General features: G+C 40.6%; 2 protein-coding genes across 5 annotated transcripts in view; one reads left to right on the top strand and one right to left on the bottom strand.

Annotated features, from left to right (window-relative positions):
• GPR155 (G protein-coupled receptor 155) overlaps positions 1 to 10,596 on the bottom strand; it is a 42,827-nt gene extending 32,231 nt beyond the window's left edge. The window contains exons 1-2 of one of the 2 annotated variants that reach the window (XM_030851662.2): positions 10,373 to 10,596; positions 5,271 to 5,767 (exon numbers count right to left, since the gene is read on the bottom strand). In XM_030851662.2, the coding sequence (XP_030707522.1) occupies positions 5,271 to 5,736 (466 nt within the window). In that variant the 5' untranslated portion in view covers positions 5,737 to 5,767; positions 10,373 to 10,596. The remainder of the gene's footprint in view (positions 1 to 5,270; positions 5,768 to 10,372) is intronic. The other variant, XM_030851652.2, reaches the window with a different exon arrangement.
• Positions 10,597 to 10,751: 155 nt separating this feature from the next.
• LOC132597607 (uncharacterized) overlaps positions 10,752 to 22,940 on the top strand; it is a 109,089-nt gene continuing 96,900 nt past the window's right edge. The window contains exons 1-4 of one of the 3 annotated variants that reach the window (XM_060302234.2): positions 11,380 to 11,790; positions 13,067 to 13,235; positions 18,401 to 18,465; positions 20,136 to 20,206. The gene's annotated coding sequence lies outside the window, so the exon portion shown is untranslated. Of the gene's footprint in view, positions 10,885 to 11,319; positions 11,791 to 13,066; positions 13,236 to 18,400; positions 18,466 to 20,135; positions 20,207 to 22,940 lie in introns of those variants that run through there. The other 2 variants (XR_009564600.1, XR_009564601.1) reach the window with 2 other exon arrangements.

Here is a 22,940-nt window from a genome sequence, read left to right as displayed (position 1 = left end):
ACTCTGTGGTTCTCTTTCATGTTTCATAAGGTTTCATACTTTAAGTAAAAAAAAAAAAAGCAGCACTTTTGGTAACTATTTCTAGTTAGCTACACTTCTTCTGACTAGATATTTTAGCTCAAAGAGAAAGGTGTCTATACCCACCCCTCAATTTTTAAAATAGAGAGTATATTTTAGAAAAGCCTTGTGTTTTCAGTCTGAGCCTAAGAATTTTCCTGAGTAGCCAAAGTAAAATGCATAAGGTATTTCCTTTGACAACTTACAGCACACAAAGCTTCTTAAGTTAATGCTTTTTACCAGAAATGTACTTTCCTGGTACAGTAGCACTTAATCACCATTACATAATGGACTTCGGGTTGTTTTAAATGCTCAATGCAAATTTGAACAAAAGTCTATATTTAGGCCTAGCCAATCACCAAGTCCTTTCTTCTTTTGCATGATCTTTTGTATTTGATTCCTACTTGGAATCTTGATTCCTGCTACTCCCACTAGTCAAAAATCTCAAAAGTGGGTTACCTACTCTGTTTACCAACGTATACTCTTCTGGTTTTTCTTGACCATCCCCTTTATCCATTTTACTTGCTACCAACAATATCACCTAAATCTTAACTTTGAAAAATTAAGATTTTCCCACAGCTCTCCCTGCCCACAAGACCACATATAAAATCTTTCTTTTGACATTCACAATCTAGTCGCCACTATTTGTTCCTTATTTATCCAGCTCACCTCTCACTATACCTTAGTGCAAAGCCTCTATCAGCCAGTTTATATCACTGTAATGCTGGATAAACACCAGGTTCATAATTTCTAGTTCTACATGCTGATCATCATTCCCCAACTTCATCATCCCCCAACTTCTTGAAATCTCTCATTTCTTATCCAAATCTTGCCTACTATTTAAGGCCTGTCTCAGGTACCACTTCTTCCACCGAGTCTTCAGGCTACATCATGGATCTCTCCTTCCCTGGATGGCTCTGGTACTTTGTGAACTTTTTGTATCAGTGCCATCTTAACAAATTCTAAGTTCCTTGAAGGTATCATTTTATAACCCCCAGTCCCAGCTGAGTGCTAAGCAAAATCTGAAAATACTTGCTGAATGGAATTAACACATCAATGAATGTCAAAGGTTTCAGACAGACTAAAAATGTGTTTTGTAACATAGACTAAAAATGTGTTTTGTAACATAGCAATTTATAACTAATTGTTATCCATGAACCCATTTCTTTTTATATCCAATTTTTTTTCTTTTTTCATCTTCTGAATATTTATAAAGCAGGCTACTATTGGGGTATTTTAAGTCAGTTGAACAGGTATACAAAGGCAAAAGAAGTATAGTCTAGTGGGAAAGCAAAAAGTTGGGAATAAATACTTGTTTAATTACTAGAATAGGGTTCATATGGGAATTTCAGTTCATTCTGCCATTCATTTGCATAATTACTTAACATTCCATCTTTATAAATAGGCAGCACTATTTTTAAAATTTAATTTATGTATTTTTTATACAGCAGGTTCTTATTAGTTATCTATTTTATACATATTAGTGTATATCTGTCAATCCCAATCTCCCAGTTCATCCCACCACCCTCCCTCCCCCACAGCACTATTCTTTTGTTATCAATCTGAGTATAGTTTTTCAAATCTGAAAAATAATTGAAAGCAGTGACCCATATTAACAAATTAGATTTATAATCATTGTATCAACTATTAAGTTCTAATTAATACTTATAAATAAGGCTCTTGGGGGGAGGGGAGAATCCCACTCTGAGGAATTATTATATAGCTTTGAAGAACTAAGAGACAAAATTAGCCACCCACTGTGGCTCCTATTTTGATTACTGCAGGGTTTCAATCCCTAGCAAATAACACAAAGACCCAGACAAGACCATTCTATTATTTAATGGCATATAGTTAAATGCTTCATTTCCTTTCTGTTTACAGCTCAAGCACTAGAGCATAATTATGATTAGTCAGGGTGCTTATGCTATCAGCATTGTTTAAGAATGAATTATAGCACTTAACTATGCCCTATTGTATCTTTTAATGACAGAGGCAGGGAACCATTCTAATTTGCTAAAATCCACATTTCACCTCAGTGGAGTCTTGGTTTCTTCTCATACTCGGATTTCTTAAAGTACCTCTGAAAAGAATTGTTTTTAAAAATAGCAAGCATGGGTTTCCCTGGTGGCGCAGTGGTTGAAAGTCTGCCTGCCGATGCAGGGGACGTGGGTTCGTGCCCCGGTCCGGGAGGATCCCACATGCTGCGGAGTGGCTGGGCCCATGAGCCATGGCCACTGAGCCTGCGCGGGAGAGGCCACAACAGTGAGAAGCCCGTGTACTGCTATTTTTTTAGTCTGCAATAATGCAATGTAGTATTATGTCACTTGAGTATAGATAAATCATTTTAATGCAATTTCATAGACCATTATGATTATAGTATAAAGGAAAAGTAAACAAAGACTGTCCTTTTTCTTTAATCACTAACTTATCTCTTCTGAGTCACCTGTAAATTGGACCAAAGTTGTAGAACAAATGCAGTCGTAAAAAGGACATTTCCTTTAAGCTATCATGCTTATCTGTGAACTAGAGAGTAGGAATTCTTGGGAGAGGCCACATAACAAACAGAAAGAATGGTCTTCTCTCTAGAGACATAGTCTTCTCTGTTCACCCTGAGCATAGCCAGAAGGCAGATGGCTATGAACAGCAGTAATAAATAAACTCATTGGAGCAGATACATGGCCCTAGTTCTGTACCACCGCTTCCAATCTGCAGATATATGAAAAAGCACTTCTGTGTATACTGTTGGTTTCTGGTAAAGTTATTGTCTACAACCTAATCTCACAAGAGCGCTTACATTATCTGTGATTTAAAAACAAACAATTACAACTCAAAATCTGCAAAGCATAATCATCAGGGGAACTGGGCTAGCACACTGCTGGGAACATGATTATTACCAGATTTAATGTGGGACATGAGAAAAGCAGCAATGAAAATGGCTGACTATATTTTTTATTTGGAGATTCTGCCTTAATATGAAAATGGATAAACTCATCTAACAGGTCTTTTTCCACTGCTACTCATTTTATGAATATTTTTGAATAATGTAAAGATTATGAAAAACTTTGATTCTCTGTGAAAATAATGTATTGTAAGGGCTAGCTGGGTCTTCTGATGATCAAATGGGCATGTTATATAACTGTGTGGCACAAGAGAATGCCCAGGATTTAAATCTAGGTTTGGGTCTCAGTCACCTGTTAGCTGTGTGACCTGGGGTAAGACAATTAAATCTCTGTAAGTCTGCCTTCTTATTTGAAAACGAGGATAATAATATCTGCCCTACCTCAAATGAGATAAGTATATAAGAAAATACACTTATAAAGTTACAAATGTTAGTTCTATTTAGTTATGGGCTTACTACTCTATGACAGCATGAAACTTACAGTTCATGTCCAAATTAAGATATAGCACTATTTATTAAATATTTAACACTATGATACTTAGCCACTTCTAAGGTCCTTATACCATCAATACCTTGACAAATGTACATTATTAATGCTCCTGAAGAGAGGGACAACACATTAACTCCTTGCTCTTTTATTTCCAAAGTCTTTATTTAAATGCTTGGCTCATCCTTTAATTTTAAAATTGATTAACCTTAAAGGAACACCTATCTACTTTCTGACTATTCACAGCTCAGTTATCTAAGAGCCTGGTTTTTCCTCTCTCATAAACCTCCTATTCATAGTTATGTAATTTCTTAGGTATATTTCTATTTCTGGTAAGCAATATGGAGGAAGAGAATGATGAAAAGTATAGTCCACTAGAATCCTTTTCGTGCCAGAGGTGTAATAATTTTTTTGGGGGAGTGGGTAGTTAAAAGATAAGAAATTTGAAAGTTAATGGCAGATTTCAACTGTCCATTTCATTAAGTTTCATTCAGTCTCTGCTCAGAAGTTATATCACCAGAGAGGCCTTCACTGACCCTGCTCCCCACCTCAAATGCCATCTCCTTGTAAAATAACACTACTTTGTTTTTATGGCCCTTGTCATTACCTGATATTATTTTTGTTTTTATTTTATTTTCCCATTAAAATGTAAATTCAGTATGTACAAGAACTTTGTTCACAATTGTATTCCCAGCAGCTGGCACAGTCACTGGTACTAACAGGTTCCTATGAATGAATGAAGGAATAAATGAATGACTATATCCATAATATTCAGATCCCTACATTATGATACATGATCAAAGCAAAACATAAACTTTAAAAATATTAAAAATTCATAGAAAGTACGCTGGTAGATGCCAGGGGCTGGGGGCTTGCGGGGGAGTAGGGAGGGGGAATGGGGAGTTAGTGTTTAAAGGGGACAGAGTTTCAGTTTAGGAAAGTGAAAAATTTGGGAGATGGATGATGGTGAGAGTTGCACAATGTGAATGTACTTAGTGCCACTGAACTGTACACTTAAGTATGGTTAAAATAGTATGTTTTATATTATGTGACTTTTACCACAATAAAAAAACATTAAAAAACAAGTAGTTACTAAGTATACATTTTCTTGGTGGCAGAGAGTTCTGGAAAATAGAATATATTTCTAAGATATCTCAACATCCCCAACTAGTATGTTTACTATTTCATCAGGAAAACATATACACATAGAAACATAAAATTAGGCTGCTTAAAGGGTTGGAAAGTTAAAGAAGGAAAAGTTGGAAAGGTAGAAAAAGTCCTCATTTTGTCCTTAAACAAGAAATTAACCTCGACCAAAGTACACTGATATTTTGAATAAAAAACTCAATAACAAGCATTAATGTAAAATAATATACATTCTAGATGGAAAGAAAAATAAGGAAGGGAAAAAGTCACTCATAAATTTCCACTGCTAACGTTTAATAATGACAGTTTTTAAACAGGTGTATGCCTATGCTTTTTACATAATTTAAATCAGAATCTGATCTCTTCTGGAAATTATATTTCTTTCATATGTGATTACTGAGAAGAAAAAAAATACTATTAGAAAGATGACTCACAAAATTTATTTGGATATGCCCATTTATTTCAGGTAGATGTTTGAAGGTGCCTCAAACTCTGAAAAAATATAATTCATCTAACTTAAGACATATTTAAGAAAAAAATACGAAAGATTTCTTAGATATAAGAATAAGTATAAATCACTAACAAATGCTTAGTTAAAAGATTCAAATTAAAGCCTTACATTTTGTTACCTTCTAAAAGACTTGAAATTTTTTAAAACTTAAAAAATAAAAAGTAACTTACCTATAGGATATCCCAATGCAAAGTCGTTACTTTGTGTAGCAAAAATAGGGAATAGTCCAGCTTTGCCAAATCGACTATCGGGACTGGCAACCAATAAGGTTAATACACATACAATGAAAAATACAGCAGCTTTGGCAATTAAGATACTATATAGAAAAGACCAATCCACATTGGAAAAATTAAGTACAACCATGTTTTTGAATAATAAAGCTGGAAGTGCAAACCTGGAGACAAAATTTCCCAGTCCTTTTGCCTGTGTTGATGTTATAACATTGGCCCTCCCTGCTATGTAGCCACAAAGGACTATGCCAAAGCATTCTAGTAAGGCTGGAAAAAGCCTTGTTATTGACATTGAAGGTGGGTCATTAGTGGAATTAAATCCATGTGTTACCGGTGAGGACAAAGTCTTGGTCATATTGACAGCAATGGTCAAGTTCTTGGCAGGTATATCAGAAAAAGAATTCATTTTCTTTCACCCTCCAACTGCAACCTGATCTCTGGAAAGAAAGAAGAAAGATTCAGTGTGAAATCAATGAGAAGAATTCTAGTTGAAAGGATATACTGGCAAACATAGATTTATTAAATGGCCAAATAAATATACAAACTTTTTTCAACAACCATCAGAGAAAAATACAATGAAAAATAAAATGGGTGGAAGTGTCTGCTAACAACAGCCTCTTGACTCTCAAAGGTGGGTCAGCTCAAAATATTTATGTTGCTTTCCGATATCCAGTATCAGATATGAGTAAAATAAGATCCACAGATTTTACAGCTGTAATGTGATGCCCTGTGGTCCTCTCCAGTGCTCCACAGTCAAGCTCTGCCTAGTGGATAAGAGCATGGCACCCACAGAGTCTACTGAATGTCCACCTGCAGCCAAATTTTCCAGAAATTTCAGAAGTTCTCAGGGCTACATCTAAGAGTCACAATGGACAGGAAGGTCCTTTCCAGCCCGCGGAAGGACTTGACTATAGGATAGGAAGAAGAGTAAAATAGAATATCACTGATCAACTTTGAACCAGTAACTTACTTTTCTGTACCTCATTTCCTCATCTGTGAAATCGTACCTCATAGGAACTTGATATTATTCAATATCAAGTCCTTACAAACACATCTGGCACAAATAAATCATTTAACAAAAGTTAAATATAACTTCTGGTGGCATATAAGAGAGAGAATGAAAGAAAAAATGATGGCATCCCACCAGCCTACTCTTAGTTCCTTTTACACCAGCCAGACGTATTGGCTGTCTTGAATTCCCCATAGTCTTTGTGCCACAGGGGCTTTGCCCATGCAGTTCACACTAAAATATTCTCTTCCCTGCCCACCCACATAACAACTACCCATCCTCCGAATCATATCCAAATCAATTCAGGAGTCGTTGTATCAGGTAAGGCTCCTCTAACACCATAGCCAGGCCAGGAGTCTTTCTCAAATAGAATCATGTTCCTTAACTTTAGGCCACTCTTCTCAGTTTATAATTATACTATGTATTAGAGTGACTGTGTGATTTATGTTTGTCTCCTTGACTAGACTTTAAGTGCCATAGAAGCAGGGACTATGCATGTTTTTGCTCACTTTTGTGTCCCTAATGCCTAGCACCATGCCTGGAGCACACAGGAGATTTAGGAGACTAAAATAATTACCTGCTCTTAAATAAACCTTTCACCCTTTAGTGGATCAATGTTCTTTCTTAGGAACTATCTACTTCATGGACAGAATTTTGTTTTTTCCTGAATGTTAAGTATTCTAAGTTTTTCACCAAGACCACAAAATGTGTTCCTAAATGTTCCAAAGCTGTTCATAAAATGTTAAAGAACACAAAATGTCTTGTAAAATGTTCTAAAGATGTTCAGAAAATGAAGCAAGGAAAACTTTACGTTAATATGACAATACTTACTTTCCTCTTGCTGCCAGGGACACAATGAACATTAGGCTTGAACAACTCTGCAACTAACCAGCTTTTATTAGTAACTTGAAATTGACATAGTGACAATTGCCAATTCCTAAGTGATTATTCTGGGTTAACCATCTAAAGTAGCCTTATATAAGGTAGAAAGTAAAAAAGCTTATGCTTCCTGAAATGTATAATGCCCAGGTTAAGTTCTCAAACACCCACATCACATTAAGGACTCAGATGGCAGGCCAAAGACCAACAACTGATACAACTGGGGGTGTGGATGAGATAATTTTCTCTGTGCTACCCTGGTATAAACTGAACCATTTAAAAACATTACATTTAATCTGGATCAGGACAAATATTTTCCTCCTAGGATTAGACAGGAGTGGTCAATATACACAAAACCTGTAATACTCACATACTTGAAGTTTACCAAATAAGCATCAAATTATATCCTGAAAAGGCTACTGATTGGTATAGGTACCCATAATTGAAGTAAGGAGCTGGTAAACAAGTGAACAAAGGTGTTAAACATTTGGAGCCCCTGAGAGATGTGGACTTGAAAAGGCAGTGCTAAAGATTAAGGTGATAAACTACTCCAGTCTTCTGTTATTTTTTAAAAGTTCCCTATATTTCTTTGCCTGGAGCATTATAACTTACACTGCTCCCTACCCCTTATTTGTACCACACTTGCATATCAATGTATTCCAATAATTTTTAAACCAACAGTTTTAACTAAACTTGCAGTTGTTCAGTGAAAAGAGTCAAATGGCCTGAACCCAATTTGGGGCCTATCACTTATCAACTCTTCGGGTAACTCAGCCTCTCTGCACCATAGCTTCTTCAACTGTAAAATGAGAGTAAAAACCTCCTTAGAGGGCTACTGTGAGGATTGGAGCTTTTTTTTTTTTTTTTTTTTTTTGCGGTACGCAGGCCTCTCACTGCCGTGGCCTCTCCCGTTGTGGAGCACAGGCTCCGGACACACAGGCTCAGCAGCCGTGGCTCACGGGCCCAGCCGCTCCGCGGCATGTGGGATCTTCCTGGACCGGGGCACAAACCCACGTCCCCTGCATCGGCAGGTGGACTCTCAACCACTGCGCCACCAGGGAAGCCCCAGGATTGGAGCTTTTATACACAGCTTATCACAAAGTAGGCCTTCAAGAAGTGGTAGCAGTTGCTATTAGGAGTTGTGTGTCCTAATAGTAAGAAGAATGGTAGTAAATTAAATATAATTCATTGTTCTATGCAGTTCTTCAAACATACTTGGTATTAAAGAGCCTCCAACTAAAACAGAGGGATGGGATGGGTTGTAAGGTTATCAGTTTTCATTTTATACCAAACAATTAAGGAGTTCAGTTTAATTTAGTTTGATCTTAGTTGTTAGCAGGGAAGGGAGAGCTCTTTATTTCCCTCAAGGTGATGGTCAAATAGCTGTAGCAAGGCCCAGGTTTAACTTTCAGTTAGTCAAAAATTAAGAGAAAAACTTTGGAAAGTAATCTTCCCCTTCCCATGAAGCTTCTTTTAATGTTCCTTGATATTTTAAAAGCCATATCTGCTAATTGAGGGGCAGTCAAAATAACCAAAAAGGACTTACAAATACAAAGTTTTATCTCATCTTAAATTTTTTTCCAACAGGAAGAGAATATACTTCTTTGTTTAAAATAAATTTATTTTATTGGCTACGTTGCTGCACGCGGGCTTTCTCTGGTTTCGGCGAGCGGGGGCTACTCTTCGTTGCGGTGCACGGGCTTCTCCTTGTGGTGGCTTCTCTTGTTGAGGAGCAGGGGCTCTAGGCGCAAGGACTTCAGTAGTTGTGGCTCGTGGGCTCTCGAGCGCAGGCTCAGTAGTTGTGGCACACGGGCTTAGTTGGTCCGCGGCATGTAGATCTTCCCGGACCAAGGCTCGAACCTGTGTCCCCTGCATTGGCAGGTGGATTCATAACCAACGCGCCACCAGGGAGGCCCCGAGAATATACTTCTTAAAGCATTCTTTTAAAATAAATAGGAGCGGGCTTCCCTCGTGGTGCAGTGGTTGAGAGTCCGCCTGCCGATGCAGGGGACACGGGTTCGTGGCCGGTCTGGGAAGATCCCACAATGCCGCGGAGCGTCTGGGCCCGTGAGTCATGGCCGCTGAGCCTGCGCGTCTGGAGCCTGTGCTCCGCAACGGGAGAGGCCACAGCTGTGAGAGGCCCGCGTACCGCAAAAAAAAAAAAAAAAAAAAGTTGCCTTGTCACAGTAAAAGACCACTCACTGGGGCGGGAGCAGAGAAATGCTATACACCAGCCACTTCTGGCCACTCATATTTGGTTTAGATAACATGGAGGAACCACTAACATTGTAAACAACTGCTATTAAGTGAAAATGGGGAGGAGGGTTCTGACGGGTTTCAAAGAGAAAGCTTTAAACTCTTAAGCTATTTCTCAAACACCCAATAACATTTAGCCGGTGGGAAAAGCATAATACAGTGTGGGCCTATTCAAGCACCCTTCAACACCAGGAGTCACACCATCCACCCACTCCCACCTACTTGCAGGAGACCAAACGTCTTCCCTAAAGACCCAGAGTGGGGAGGGAGTGCTGAGCACTGCCTCTTCTCTTGTCGGCAGGGACAGACTTTGGCCCTCTAAGATAAGGATGTAGAGAATCCGTAACCAAATAGGCCGCCTAAAGAACAGCTGCCACCCAATGCCTGGGCAGGCAGCAGTGGAAGTGTAAAGGCAGCCTAGGTTCTGTGCCTGGGATACAAAGTTGGTCGCTCAGCTTCCCCAGGGCATGGCAGTCACAAAGCATGGTAAGTGAAATGCTCCAAAAAGGGCTAAGGGAGAAAATTTGGCGGAACGCTCCAGGTACCTGGGCAGAAGCTCCCACGATGGCATTCACTGAGGCCACCCCCCCGGAAAAAAGGGAAGAGTCTGAGAATGGTAGGGTGGACGCACGTACAATGATGTGCTCCTCAAACTGAGGGATGGCAGCTCTGTCACCAAAGGGGACAAGCCGCCCCTTCCCCTACGTAAGTCTTCCCGGGTGGCCCCGCACGTCCTAAAGGCGGGCGCTACGGGGCAGAGGCGGGCAGGCGCAGGCAGCGGATTGCAGGCCTGGGCGCTGCCCACCTGCTCAGACTCGAGGGGCGAGAGCGGGGTCACCAAGGGCCCGCAAAGCCGAGCCGGGACCGCGCAGGTCGGCGCCCCGGGGGCCCATCTCACCTGCTACGGCTGCATCCCGGGGCCGCGGGAGAAGGGAGTCGATGTTCGAGGTGGGCCAAGCAGGGAGGAAATCACCGTCACCTCCCACCCCAGCCCTCCTAGCCGAGAGTTGCCGGCTGCCAGCTGCCCACTATAGCAGCTCATTCACAATCCGAAAAAGTGAGGCGCTCATAAACTGGGACCGGGTCAGCTCCTCCCTGAGCCACCGCCCCGCCTCCTGGCCCCGCCCCCGGCCGGGGGAACCACAGAGCCGCGCCGTCCGAGGCCCCGCCTTCAGGCTCCGCCTCCCGCCGCGAGACTCAACGCCGCGCGGCCCCGGTCCCGCCCCTGGCTCCGCCCCCGACCGCTGAGACGCGGAGGCCCAAGGTCCTCCGCTACGCCAGCCTCCAGCCGCAGGCTGCGAGCTTCCCAGCCGCTAGACGCCGGCGGTGGGACTTCCGGCCGTTCGGCTCCCGCAAAATGGCGGCTGCCGTGAGGGTTCTGCTGTTTCGTTTTCCTCTCCGTAAATTCAGGTGTAGAAGCCTCTTGCCTTTCCGCCTAACCCCAGCCTCGTGTGGTCTGTCAAGCCCTCTCTTGATTAGCCTAGTCGTTTTTATAGCACAGTTTAAAGCAAGGTCTTTAATCGTGGGTCAGACTCCTGCCTTTCACCTTTCTCAAGGCAGTGTGACCTTGACCTTCCTAAATCAGAGACTAAAATGTCTGTAAAGCTTTAGCCCTGTGCTTGGTTTAGAATAAGCATCCAGACCCTGACTGCTTGTGTTTTCTATTGTCGGGGGAACGACATCCATATCCCCTCAGTGTACTGAACGGAATCTGTATTGGTGGAAAACTTACAGAGCAGGAACTGAATATATAGAACATGAATTCTGCTCCTGTTCTCCTCACTTCACCCTTGTTCTCTATCTTCTTAACTTTTAACAGCTTCCCTGTTTCCCTTGAACCTGGATGCTATTTTTTTTTTAATCTCCTGATTATATCTCAAAGCTAAAAGGATTTGTGTTTAGAAAGTATGGAGATTAATTCAATTAAATAAATATTTATTCAGCTTTGACTTTTAGCGGAATACTGGAAGATAGACCTGGAAAGGTAAGTTAGGGTGAACCTCTAGGAAGTTCCTTAGGTTAGCCTTACAGTTTGGACCTATCCTCTGACCACAGTAAAACCATCAAATTCTTTTTTCATGAAAACATGTCTTAGTGATCACACTATTTTTGCATATGCAATCTGGAAGCTTTCCCAGGATTAGCTGAAAGACTGAAAGCAGGAAAAACATGACTGGGAAAAACCAAGCCACGAGGAAATAAAGATGTACCCTGGGGTGGTGGTAATGAAAAGAATGAAAGAGGCTTGAGAGACATTACAAAAGGAGAACTGATGGGACTGGATTACTGATAGGGCAAGAAAAGGAAGGAGGTAAGGTATGTATTTGTTCATCCATCATACTAAAGAAAAGGAATTGAGCTAGGGAGACTCTAACATCCTTATTAGTTCTAAAGTTCTACTGTTTCCTATCGTTCTGTTATCTGAAGATGAAAGGAAGAAATGTTTCAAGTGAGGGAAGTGGTTACAAGAAGATAATGAATTTGGTTTTAGGCCTAAAATCTAAAACCTCAAGAAACTTAGTTTAGTCTCCTCTCTTGAAAAAGTTATCGTCATCTTCTTTATTTGAGGTCCTAGAGATTAAGTCATTGATCTAAGAACAGCCAGCAAGTGAATGAGAGTCTAAGTGCTCACTGTCCTGTGAACTAACTGCTCATGAAGGTATCAGCACATGTAAGTAGAGATTTCTAGTAGACACCTAAAGAGAAAACAGAAGCTCAAGAGAGAGAAAAAACAGAGCCAAAGGTGTGGTTTGGAGACATCTGTATGGAGTGGACAAGTAAGAGCAGCTGGCAGGGGGGACAGTGACTCTAGGAACAAAGTGTTTACGGAATTGAAGGACTTCATTAAAAAGTCATTCTTAGATAAGCAATTACTGATGAATGCCATAAGGTACTAATTTAATTCCACTATCATGTCTGCCAGTCATTCTGTTAGATGCTGACCTATATATACTGTTAACTGAAAATAGGAAGTGAAAAGCACAACACCTAAGATAACTTCTGTTAACGTTTTACTACATATGTATCACTTTTTCCTGTGCGTATATTAAATCAGTGAAGAAAAATAGGGTCATACAATACACATTATTTTTCATATAGATGATTTTTAGTAACCTTTTTCATTTAATATATAACCTTTTTATTCAGAAATATAGGTCTGTGTCATAATTTTCAATACCTATTTAATATTCTGTATCAAAATTTTGAGGATGATCTCCCTTGAAAAATTTGGACTCTGGGCCATCCATAGAGTCTAATCAAAGATGAGTAAAGAAGAGGAAGATAAAATAGTACAAGTGTTTAGAGTGACTTAAAATGTGTTGTTTGAATATGTCTAAAATGATTTCTAGTTTCTTTAAAACTGCCTGTCCCCTTCCTGTCAGTACCAATTTCTCCTTAGAGATTCATATGATTCCAGAGAAGCTAATCTCACTCCGCCTTCAAGGGTGATGTAACTAACCTATGCTAACCAATCAGTATGTTCTGTTCGTTGGACATCATTGAGTCAGGATGGGCATTGGCACCAAGGTGTTTTGATAGAATGGCTCTTAGAACATTTGCTGAGAATGCTGACGTTCTTTTCTACTGCCAGGAAGATACTGGCAGCCATCTAGGGACCATGAGAGGAACCAGTCTTAGAATGATGCAGACACCAAGGAAAGCACAGCAGAGGGAAGGAAATAAACGGGTCCTTGATGACATATTGAGTTGTAGGATCAAGTTTCACCTGAAGCCAGTCAACCTGTGGACTTCTCACTCATGTGAGCCAATCAATTTTCTTTATTGTTTAAACAAGTTTGAGTTGGGTTTTCTGTTACTTAAAATCAAATGTATAAAAAAAAATTCTAGAAGAAAATGCCAATAGTAATTATCATTGAGTGATAAAAATACACTTTTTTTTTCTGTGTAGAAAAGTTCCCAAAATTTCTACCAAAAAATGTGTATGTATTTTATCAGGAAAAAGTCTGAAATAAGTCATAAAGTGTATATTTTGGCTGTATGGAAATGTTGAACCATAATAGTAAATATGTTTCTAAAATTCACTGCTAAGTATTAAACCAGATAGGTGTACAAAATCCACCTATAAAATAGAACAATTTAAGAGCACTGATACAGTGCAATATATGAACTTACACAAGGCTAAGGCCTTGTTTTTGTTAATCTGTGTATCCCTAGCGTTTATAATAGTGCTTTCCATGACATACAGCAGCTGTTCCGTAAATGGTTTTTGAATGACTGAATAAAACATAACTGCCTGCCAGCTATCCAAGATACCTTCTTTGTATTCAATGGGAATGATGGGGCTTGGGGCAGGCCGTTCCCAAATAATGCCAAGGTGGCATATTGATTATTTTGATTTAAAGTTACTCGAGAAACAGCTTGTATAAGAACACTCTGACCCTCCTTTTTTCCCCTGAAAGCAGGAAACAAAGCTCCCGTAGGAAGGTATCCTCCGTATGCCACGAGGATGAAAGGCATTGAGATAGGGAATTTGAGTCCGGGAAAGGTGTATAAACAAACTTTGTTACTCCTTCATTAATTTGCTACCCCAAGCAAAAACCCCTTTGTTTTGTCAAATCTTCACAAATGTTTGATTCTTTTTCTAAAAAGGTATGTAAATAGCCTGCTTTGTTCTCTTCTTAGGTATGTATGAAGTTAAATTTGTTTGTTTTTCTCTTGTTAATCTTCCTTATGTTAATTTGATTGTTAGACCAGTGGAAGGAACCTAGAAGGGAAAGGAAAATTTTTCTTCCCCCACCAGAAGCTGTTTGATACAAGCAACTGTGGTATAGCTCTTTTATAGTGGCTGGATTTCTTATTTTTTCCAGCTTTTCACTTGGCCCAGGTTTATATCTTTATATAAACATTCTCTGAAACTATGGCTTCTGTTTGTTATTTTTTCAATTTTTTTTTTTTCGGTACGCGGGCCTCTCACTGTTGTGGCCTCTCCCGTTGCGGAGCACAGGCTCCGGACACACAGGCTCAGCGGCCATGGCTCACTGGCCCAGCCGCTCCGCGGCATGTGGGATCTTCCCGGACCGGGGCACGAACCCGTGTCCCCTGCATCGGCAGGCGGACTCTCAACCACTGCGCCACCAGGGAAGCCCTGTTTGTTATTTTAAATGCTATAATTATTTTAATTTCTGATCTGTCAAGATAAAACCCTGAAAATTATCTTTTAATTTAATATTGTGTTTTTGTAAATACATAATAACTTTTTCCCCTTTTCAATTTGCTATTAAAATATTCTTACAGGGTTTCTGGGTTGGTGGGCACATGGAGGTACCTGGAGAGTGGCTCATCCAGAGAGGGCATGGAAGCTCCATACTGTGCCCTATGCATCTCTTCCATCTGGATGTTCCTTCATCATATCCTTTTATAATAAACCGGTAAAAATAAATATATATAGATTTTATATACACATGTAATATGTGTATTATATATATATTCTTACAAAAGCAGTGAGGGAAAATAGAATCTAAACATCTCACCTTGTTATTGATCTTATTGACTTCAGGTAAGGCTCAAATGTAGTTACGTAGGCAAGGGCTTTTGTCTGGGCCAGCACTTAAGAAGTTTTAAGCAGAAAAACAATGAAACCGGAATTAGATTATGAAACTGAAAGTTAAATCAGTGACTTAGATAAGAAAGGGTGGAGAAACCATGCAATAGCAAGATGATGACTTTGGAGCCCATCCCGTTTGTCTCAGGATTTAGCTGCTTGATACTTGTGGTTTTGTTTTGATCTTTTTTTTTTTGTAAAGGGGTTAGAGATCAGGTAAATGGGAATGAAAAACAAATGAACAAAAAATATTCCTGTTTTTACTGCTACTCTGTTCAGTTAAAAATGTGCTCACAAATTTATGTAATAGGCAGTCACTCAACAAAGAATCTTATAAATGTGCAGAACATTTTGTGATTTGAATTATGTCTAAGATGAAACACCATGGAACTAACAAATTTTGTATGATATAAAGAGGAAGTGGCAAAACCCTCAGATTTAGTTTTGACTTTGGAGTAAGAAGTTCTTTAGCTGATTCTAGTTAAAACCTGGGTGGAACTTTTGAGTAAATAGCTAATTCAAAAAAAGGTTATCTATCATATCCTCAGCATAACAATTAAGCACAGACCTCAGAAGCACTCTTCCAGTAGAGTATGTGTTTCAGTTCAACTGTCCTTCCCTCCTTGAAGGGGCAGGCACTCTATCTGTGTTGATTTCCATAGTATCCTCAGTACCTGGAACAGTGCTTGGCACATAGTAGGCACTTGGTAAATGTTAACCTATCAACTCTTGGAATGCCAGCTAAACATGTTTATGAAATTTCTGTATTTAGAGAACTTAGAACGGAAACACCTGCTCTTTCTTGTGCTGCTTCTTTCAACTATTAACAAAAATAACTGAAGGGGCTTCCCTGGTGGTGCAGTGGTTGAGAGTCCGCCTGCCGATGCAGGGGACGCGGGTTCGTGCCCCGGTCCGGGAGGATCCCACATGCCACGGAGCAGCTGGGCCCGTGAGCCATGGCCACTGAGCCTTTGCGTCCAGAGCCTGTGTTCTGCAACGGGAGAGGCCACAACAGTGAGAGGCCTGCGTGCCGCAAAAAAAAAAAAAAAAAAAAAAAAAGTAGCTGAAGGAGAAGTATCAGAACTCAAGTCTCTGTGTAGCAGCAGAGGAACCAGATGGTTTTGTGACTGACAGTGGCTGGAAAAGCCAAATCATGAGGAATTATCATTGGTTGTGACATAGCATAAATGTGATAATGTCCCAAGAATCAATTCTACAAATATTTAAATGTCCTCAGAATTCCAAAAATTATTTCGACTTTCCTTTTACCTTAACTTCTATGCAAGCTTTCCCTAAGCCATTCCAAAAAGTTGAAACAGGAAAGAGAACTTAAGACTTCTGAACTACAAGAACATTACCCAGACTAGGTCATAAAGAGGCCTGGGCACTAGGTTTGGAGACAGTTGTTCTTGGAGAATAAAACTGATAAAAGTAAGTTTTTCAGTGCAGTATTAATTGGCACCTAGGCTTCTATAGCCTATAGCTAATATCACTATTAACTATATCCTCAAGTCTGGCTTATTAGTTCTAACGGCCTAACTCAAGCCCTCTCCCATGGGTGTACATCAACATTTTGGAGACAAGATGTTTATAGTAATGCTAACATTTGATAAAATTCTTAGAAAAGTCTTAGAAATTTAATTTCATATGTTGCCTCAGTAACTGGTCAAGGATTTTGTATTTTAACATAATAGTTTTTGTCAAACAAAGAGCTACTATTAAAAGTTTAAGCCCAGAGGTATACATTTTATAAAACGTTACCATGAAGCTCATGACTGACCTTTGAATGGTAGGAGTTTTAAGTATGCTGTTGAAAATCTGTAAAGGACAGTTAAGAAAATTATCAGACTGTAAGAGAAACATGTGAGCTCACCAAACAAGAGTTTTAGTGTAGACTTTGTCTTTTTTATTTTTGGCTGCGTTGGGTCTCTGTTGCTACGCACAGGCTTTCTCTAGTTGCAGTGAGCAGGGGCTACTCTTTGTTGTGGTGCACAGGCTTCTCATTGTGGTGGCTTCTCTTGTTGTGGAGCACGGGTTCTAGGTATGTGGGCTTCAGTAGTTGCAGCTGGTTGGCTCAGTCGTTGTGGCTTGCGGGCTCTAGAGCACAGGCTCAGGAGTTGTGGCACATGGGCTTAGCTGCTCCACGGCATGTGGAATCTTCCCGGACCAGGGCTCGAACCTGTGTCACCTGAATTGGCAGGCAGATTCTTAACCACTGCACCACGAGGGAAGTCCCTAGACTTTGTCTTTATCAAATGAAGTTAAAGGAACAAGTTGAAGTTTGAATGGAAGAGCCTTCCCTTGTTCCACATCCGGTTGTTGCTGTTTGCATTCCTTTATTGAGCCTACATCTTCATAAGCCTTTTGGCAGGTATATGTTGAACACTTCTGTTTCATGGTCAAGACAGGATCAGAGGCCATGGATACTGACAACTGATTTGTCTGTTTTCTTCTGTCTTTTTCCGTGACTGTATCTACTGCCTCATCTTGATTTACAAGCAAAACCTAGAAAACCTACAAAAATAAGTGTTTTGTGGTTTATCTAGGAATAATACAGAAAATATTGCTGTTATTTTTGGTGAAGAAAATCAATTTTGTATAGGTTATTTCAACCTAAATAAAATGTGAATTTCGTTTAAAGAAAAAAATGTTTAAGCCCAATATTTGCCATAGTGAATGTAATTGTTTATTTTAGAGACAAAAGGAGACTATCCCTGAGCGCAATTGAAACAGTTTTTAGAACTCTTCAAACCCAGGCAGTGACCCCAGAGAAATTCAGAAGCATCTCCCTGAATCTTTCTTCTCAGCCACTTTAATCTCACTCATCCAACCATGTGTGTCAGAAATTGGAGTATGAAGGAAATGACCATTTTTCTTGTTTGTCCGAAATTCCTCTGCTAACTTTGGAAGGTGGGAAGCAGGAAAGAAGCATGACCTCTGTTACAGGGAGTTTAGCCTGTGTGAAGAGGTTGGAGAGGAAAAAGCCTTCATGACTTTTCATAGTGGCTAGTTCAGAAATGTAGAGGGTTCATGAAAGTAATTACAGAGTAACCTGAAGAAGAGAAATTTGTCTCCTCCACTCTTGGAAAAGGAAATAAGAGAAGCTTTATATAAGTCCCTCTGAGGGGAGGCGACCAATGGGAAGCTGTTGCTAAGGGGCCAGCTGGTGCAGGGATTATGCTGTAGGTAATTTCTATAAAAGGATAGAGGGCGGAGGTTAGAGTTTAGACATTTCCTCCCATTTGACAAGAGCTGTTCCATTGTTTCCTCTTTTAATCCTCAGTCTAGATGTGCTTTCAAGCACTCTATCATTCTTTCTCTTTCTCAGCATGTTCTCATCTTCTCATTTCACTATTATTACAGGTATAGTTTGGAGATATTGTGGGTTTGGTTCCAGGCCTCCACAATAAAGAGAATATGGCAATAAAGTAAGTCACATGAACTTTGGGGTTTCCTAGTGCCTATAAAAGTGATGTTTACACTATAGTCTGTTAAGTGTGCAATGCATACAAATGTACATTATGTCTAAAAAGCAATGTACATACCTTAATTAAAAAATACTTTATTGCTAAAAAATGCTAGCCGTCATGTGACAACACAGGATTTCCACAGACCTTCAATTTGTAAAAAGCACGATTATCTGTGAAGTGCAGTAAAGCCAAATGCAATAAAACGAGGTATGCCTGTACCTGCTAACGATTTGGTGCTAACAGGCTACCTGCTTGCACCACACATTATTTGTTCAGTATGATTTTTGTGCATAGGTTACTGATCAAGGACCTAGGAGAGTCATGTGAACAAACAGATGGAATAACACGGGGCAGGATCATAAGAATTGAGGTACAGAGGGTAAAAAGTAGAACGATTAATCATAGTCAGGAGCCCAAAGGTCTGTCATAGTGCTCAGTCAGCTTCACACTAGAATCACTTGGGGAATAAAATTTTTTAAATTGAAGCGTAATTGACCTACAATATTATGTTAATTTTAGGTGTACAACATAATGATTTAACATTTGTATGCATTGCGAAATGATCACTTGGGGAATATAATTTTTAAAAGTATAGATGCCAGGGTCCCTGTCAGACTTACTAAATCAACATCACTGGGATTGGGTCCAAAACCCGTATTTTTTTTTTTAAGATTCTGCAGATGATTCTAATGCAAATTTCTAAGTGAGAGCTACTCATTTAGGGAATAAACTAGAAATTAGAAATCTGTTTCAAGGGCAGGCAGGAATATTTGTCTCAGAGGAGGGCAGAAAAAATTTCCAGAGTCTCGGTACTCTATGGGGAGAAGTGTGTTCTTACTATACGAAAAAGGGCACATTGAGTCTGGTAACTTCCTTTGGAAATCCATGTCAATAGCGGTTTTCCTATCAGGACATATTTCTCACATGAGACCCATTTCTTTTTGGTTTGTGGACAAAAGCAAAACAAAATAAAACTGACCACCGTCTTCGTTTCTTGTATATGTACACCATGTCCTCGCTGTAGTGCCGTTAGCAAATTCCAGTCAGAAAGTTCATGTTGGGGGTAAAACTGGGTCAAGTAATTTTCTGGCACATTCAGTAACTAAACCAATATATTTATTGTATCGTGGATTATGTAGCAAAACCCCAGTGCAGTCATTTCATCATCTCTTAAAGCTTCAGTTTTTGAGAAACAATCATAATTCCTCTTATCTTTCTTCAGAGATGTTATTTTCTAAAATACGGCTTTTTACTAATCTTTTCTTTTATAGTTTGTGCATTTGGTGTCTTATTTAAGAAATCCTCACCGGCATCAAGGTCATAATGATATTCACCTACATTTTCTTCTAAAAGTTAAATGTCTTTCAAAATTGTTATTCTTTGTACCATTTTCCAAATGCTATTAGAGCCCCACTGTAGGTTCAAAGTGTAGAAAGTTCCTGCCCAGCACAGAGAAGAATGCTTCTATAGCTCCTGCTACAGTCTAGATCCAAAAATCCTCAATGCAGGGTAAAATAAAGTAGGAATGTACAGAGATAAAAATCTATCAAATGTGGTAAAAAGAAGATAGAGTAGTATCAGCTAACGGAAATAGAAATTATCTTAAAGTCAATGTATATTTCCCCTAGAGATACTGAAGAGATGAGACCTTAAGCCTTGAGAAGAGCGAGCAAATGCAGGACGTGTGGACTAATGACTGGTAATCATGCTGTGGTTACACTTATTGCATGTTTGTCAGATGTCTAGCAGGGGGATACTTATGTGTTTGCCAAATGTCTAGCAGGGATATACTTATGTTTGTGAAATGTCTAGCAGGGATATACTCATGTTTGTCAAATGTCTAGCAGGGCCTTTAAGATGTCCTTGAGTTAAAAGTCACTGTACAGCTCCACGTCAGCTCTAATGAAAAACCAACTACTTCGAAGAAAGTGATCTTTTGATAAAATTCCTAGGAGATAACCCATATCTGAACCCCTGCTCTGGCATTCCGTACCCAACTACTCCCTCAGGTTCTTGGCTCAGTTTTGGAACTGGCTGTTGGATTTGGGGCTCCAGCTCTTGCACTGCTTTATAAACGTCTGTTGTCTACTGTCTTCCACCTGCCTCCAGGATTGTGTCAGATATCCAGTTGGGCCTACCTGTGATTGACTTGGCTCAGTTGTATACTCTGCTCTATCTAATCAGAGTCATAGGGCCTCTGTGTAGGATCCTTAATGTCATCTCAAGCTGATGAGAATAAGCTTCTGGCCCCCACTTTCCAACTGTTACATAGTGGGGACTAAGATTTGCATTAACAAAGCCAAGCCTTTAGGATACTCTCCATATACTCAAATGATCTAATTGACAATTGTCCCAACAAAGGAGGCATCTCTACTGATAAAAAAATAGTCCATTTTCAAAGGTGTGACTTGTGTTAGGTTACCCTGTGCAGAATAGCACCACCCTTTGTGGGAGGGCCTGTTTCCCTCTCATCAAGTGAGTCTGCTAGTTGGGTGGGCCCAAGGGGTGATTCTGCTGCTCACCAATAGCAGCTTTCCCTACTCTCCACGGTAAGAAGTGTTACTGCTGTCCCTGCAGCCTTGCCTAGGATTGGATGGGCCTCTGGATGTGAGGGGGAACTGACAGGGTTGATTCAGTTGCCTTGGCGGGCTAGGCTAATGGCCCCTTCCTTCCTCACTGCTTTGTGTGCCTTCCCCTAGTCTGCCTCTCAGTAAAAAGGCACAGCCTGATATTTTTTCATTTCTGCCACTTCCAAATGCCCTCTGCCCTGGTGAGTCCAAAAATCTGAGGCCCTGTCATCTTGGATCCCCCCAAATACCCTTCTCTCCTACAGTCATTGCCTTTGGGCTCTTTATCTGTGCCATGATGTGGAGTCCTGGTTAGCATTCGACACTGAAGCAGGCCACAAGGATCCTGTGTGTCTCCAAAGTCCCTGTAGCAGCCTAGGGCCCTGCTTAGCTTCCCTTCAAGAATCGTAGGCCTGGGTTCCCTTGCACTTTCTTCACAGTCCCAGGTGCGCTATGATAATTCCCAGTGTCCCCTCCCTGCTGATAAACCTCAACCTGACCAACCCTTGAGTTACAGCATTTCTGTCAGCTCCACAAAGAATTCCGGTCAGTTAGAGTTTACAGCTCTGTCCTGGGCATGCGGACTAGATCACTTAGGAGTGGCACCATCACGCCCTGGGTACATCCTCAGTAGTGTTCCCTGTCCTGTGCCAGGAGTCAGCATGTGCCCATGGCCCAGGTGAAGCTTAGTGTGAGTGGACCTTCTGCCTCCCTTGCAGTCCCCAACTCTAGTAGAGAGGCATTCAGTGAGGCTCCCTCGCTGATGTTCCTATTGTGAGGAAGCTGGCCTTTGCGTAGCCCTTAATGTGCGCTTCAGGACCGCTGAACCTTTGTAGGCTTTTCGGGTCCTACTCCACCTGGGAAAATATGCGTATTATGCATGTTGTATAAGTTTCCTATTGTTGCTGTAACAAATTAACCACAAACACAGTGGCTTAAAACAACACAGACTTCTTATAGTTCTGGAGATTAGAAGTCCAGAATCCTCCTCACAGGGCTAAAGTCAAGGTTTCTTCCGGAGGCTCTAGGGAAGAATCTGTGTCCTTGCCTTTCCCAGCTCCTAGAGGCCACCTCGGCTTGGGAACCCCTTGCTCCATACGCAAAACCAGCAATGTTGCATCTCCCTGACCCTCCTTCTGTAGTCACATCTCCCTCTGACCACAGTTTTAAGGACTCATATGATTAGATTGAGTCCACCTGGGTAATCCAGAATAATCTCCCCTTCTCAAGGTCCTTTACTTAAACACACATTTGCTTTGTGTAATTTTTCCAAGTCCCTTTGGTCGTGTAAGATAGCATGTTCACAGGGTCTGGGAATTAGGACAGGGACATCTCTGGAGGGCCACTTTCGGCTACCACACATATTTTCATAGGAACACCAACAAACCAGATTATTCACAAACTAAATTAATTCTATCCTGTAAGAGCCTAATTGCCCCTAGTGTATGTCTTCCTGACAGATTATAAACCCCTGTTTTCGGTTCCTAGCATTTAGCTCAGTTCCCTGAATACTGTAAGTACTCAATGGAGCTCCGTTTATAAGAATAAGGATGCCCAGTCTTGGGGGAGGGGGCACAAGTCTGTCTCTGTGTGTGTTGGGGACAGCGGAGGTTCATGGTAGCAGACATGATAGTATGGGCTGCAGTCAGTTGTCAGAGTTATCATTGGACAAACTGGTCTGATTGGGCGTGACGTCTGGTAGAGGATACAATGAACCAATGTGCCAAAACGCTGAGTGAGAGCAATTGTGCTGCTAAAGCCAACTTGTAGCGTGAGACTGCCACACTGATCAAACTTCTAGTCATAGGGAGCCATTCTTTTCCTCAACGCAGTTTTCCTTCCCTAGCCACAATCATTGGTATTGTC

Source organism: Globicephala melas, chromosome 7 (assembly GCF_963455315.2).
Source record: "Globicephala melas chromosome 7, mGloMel1.2, whole genome shotgun sequence".
Classification (NCBI taxonomy): Eukaryota; Metazoa; Chordata; class Mammalia; order Artiodactyla; family Delphinidae; genus Globicephala; species Globicephala melas.
This window is presented reverse-complemented; position numbering and strand designations above follow the sequence as displayed.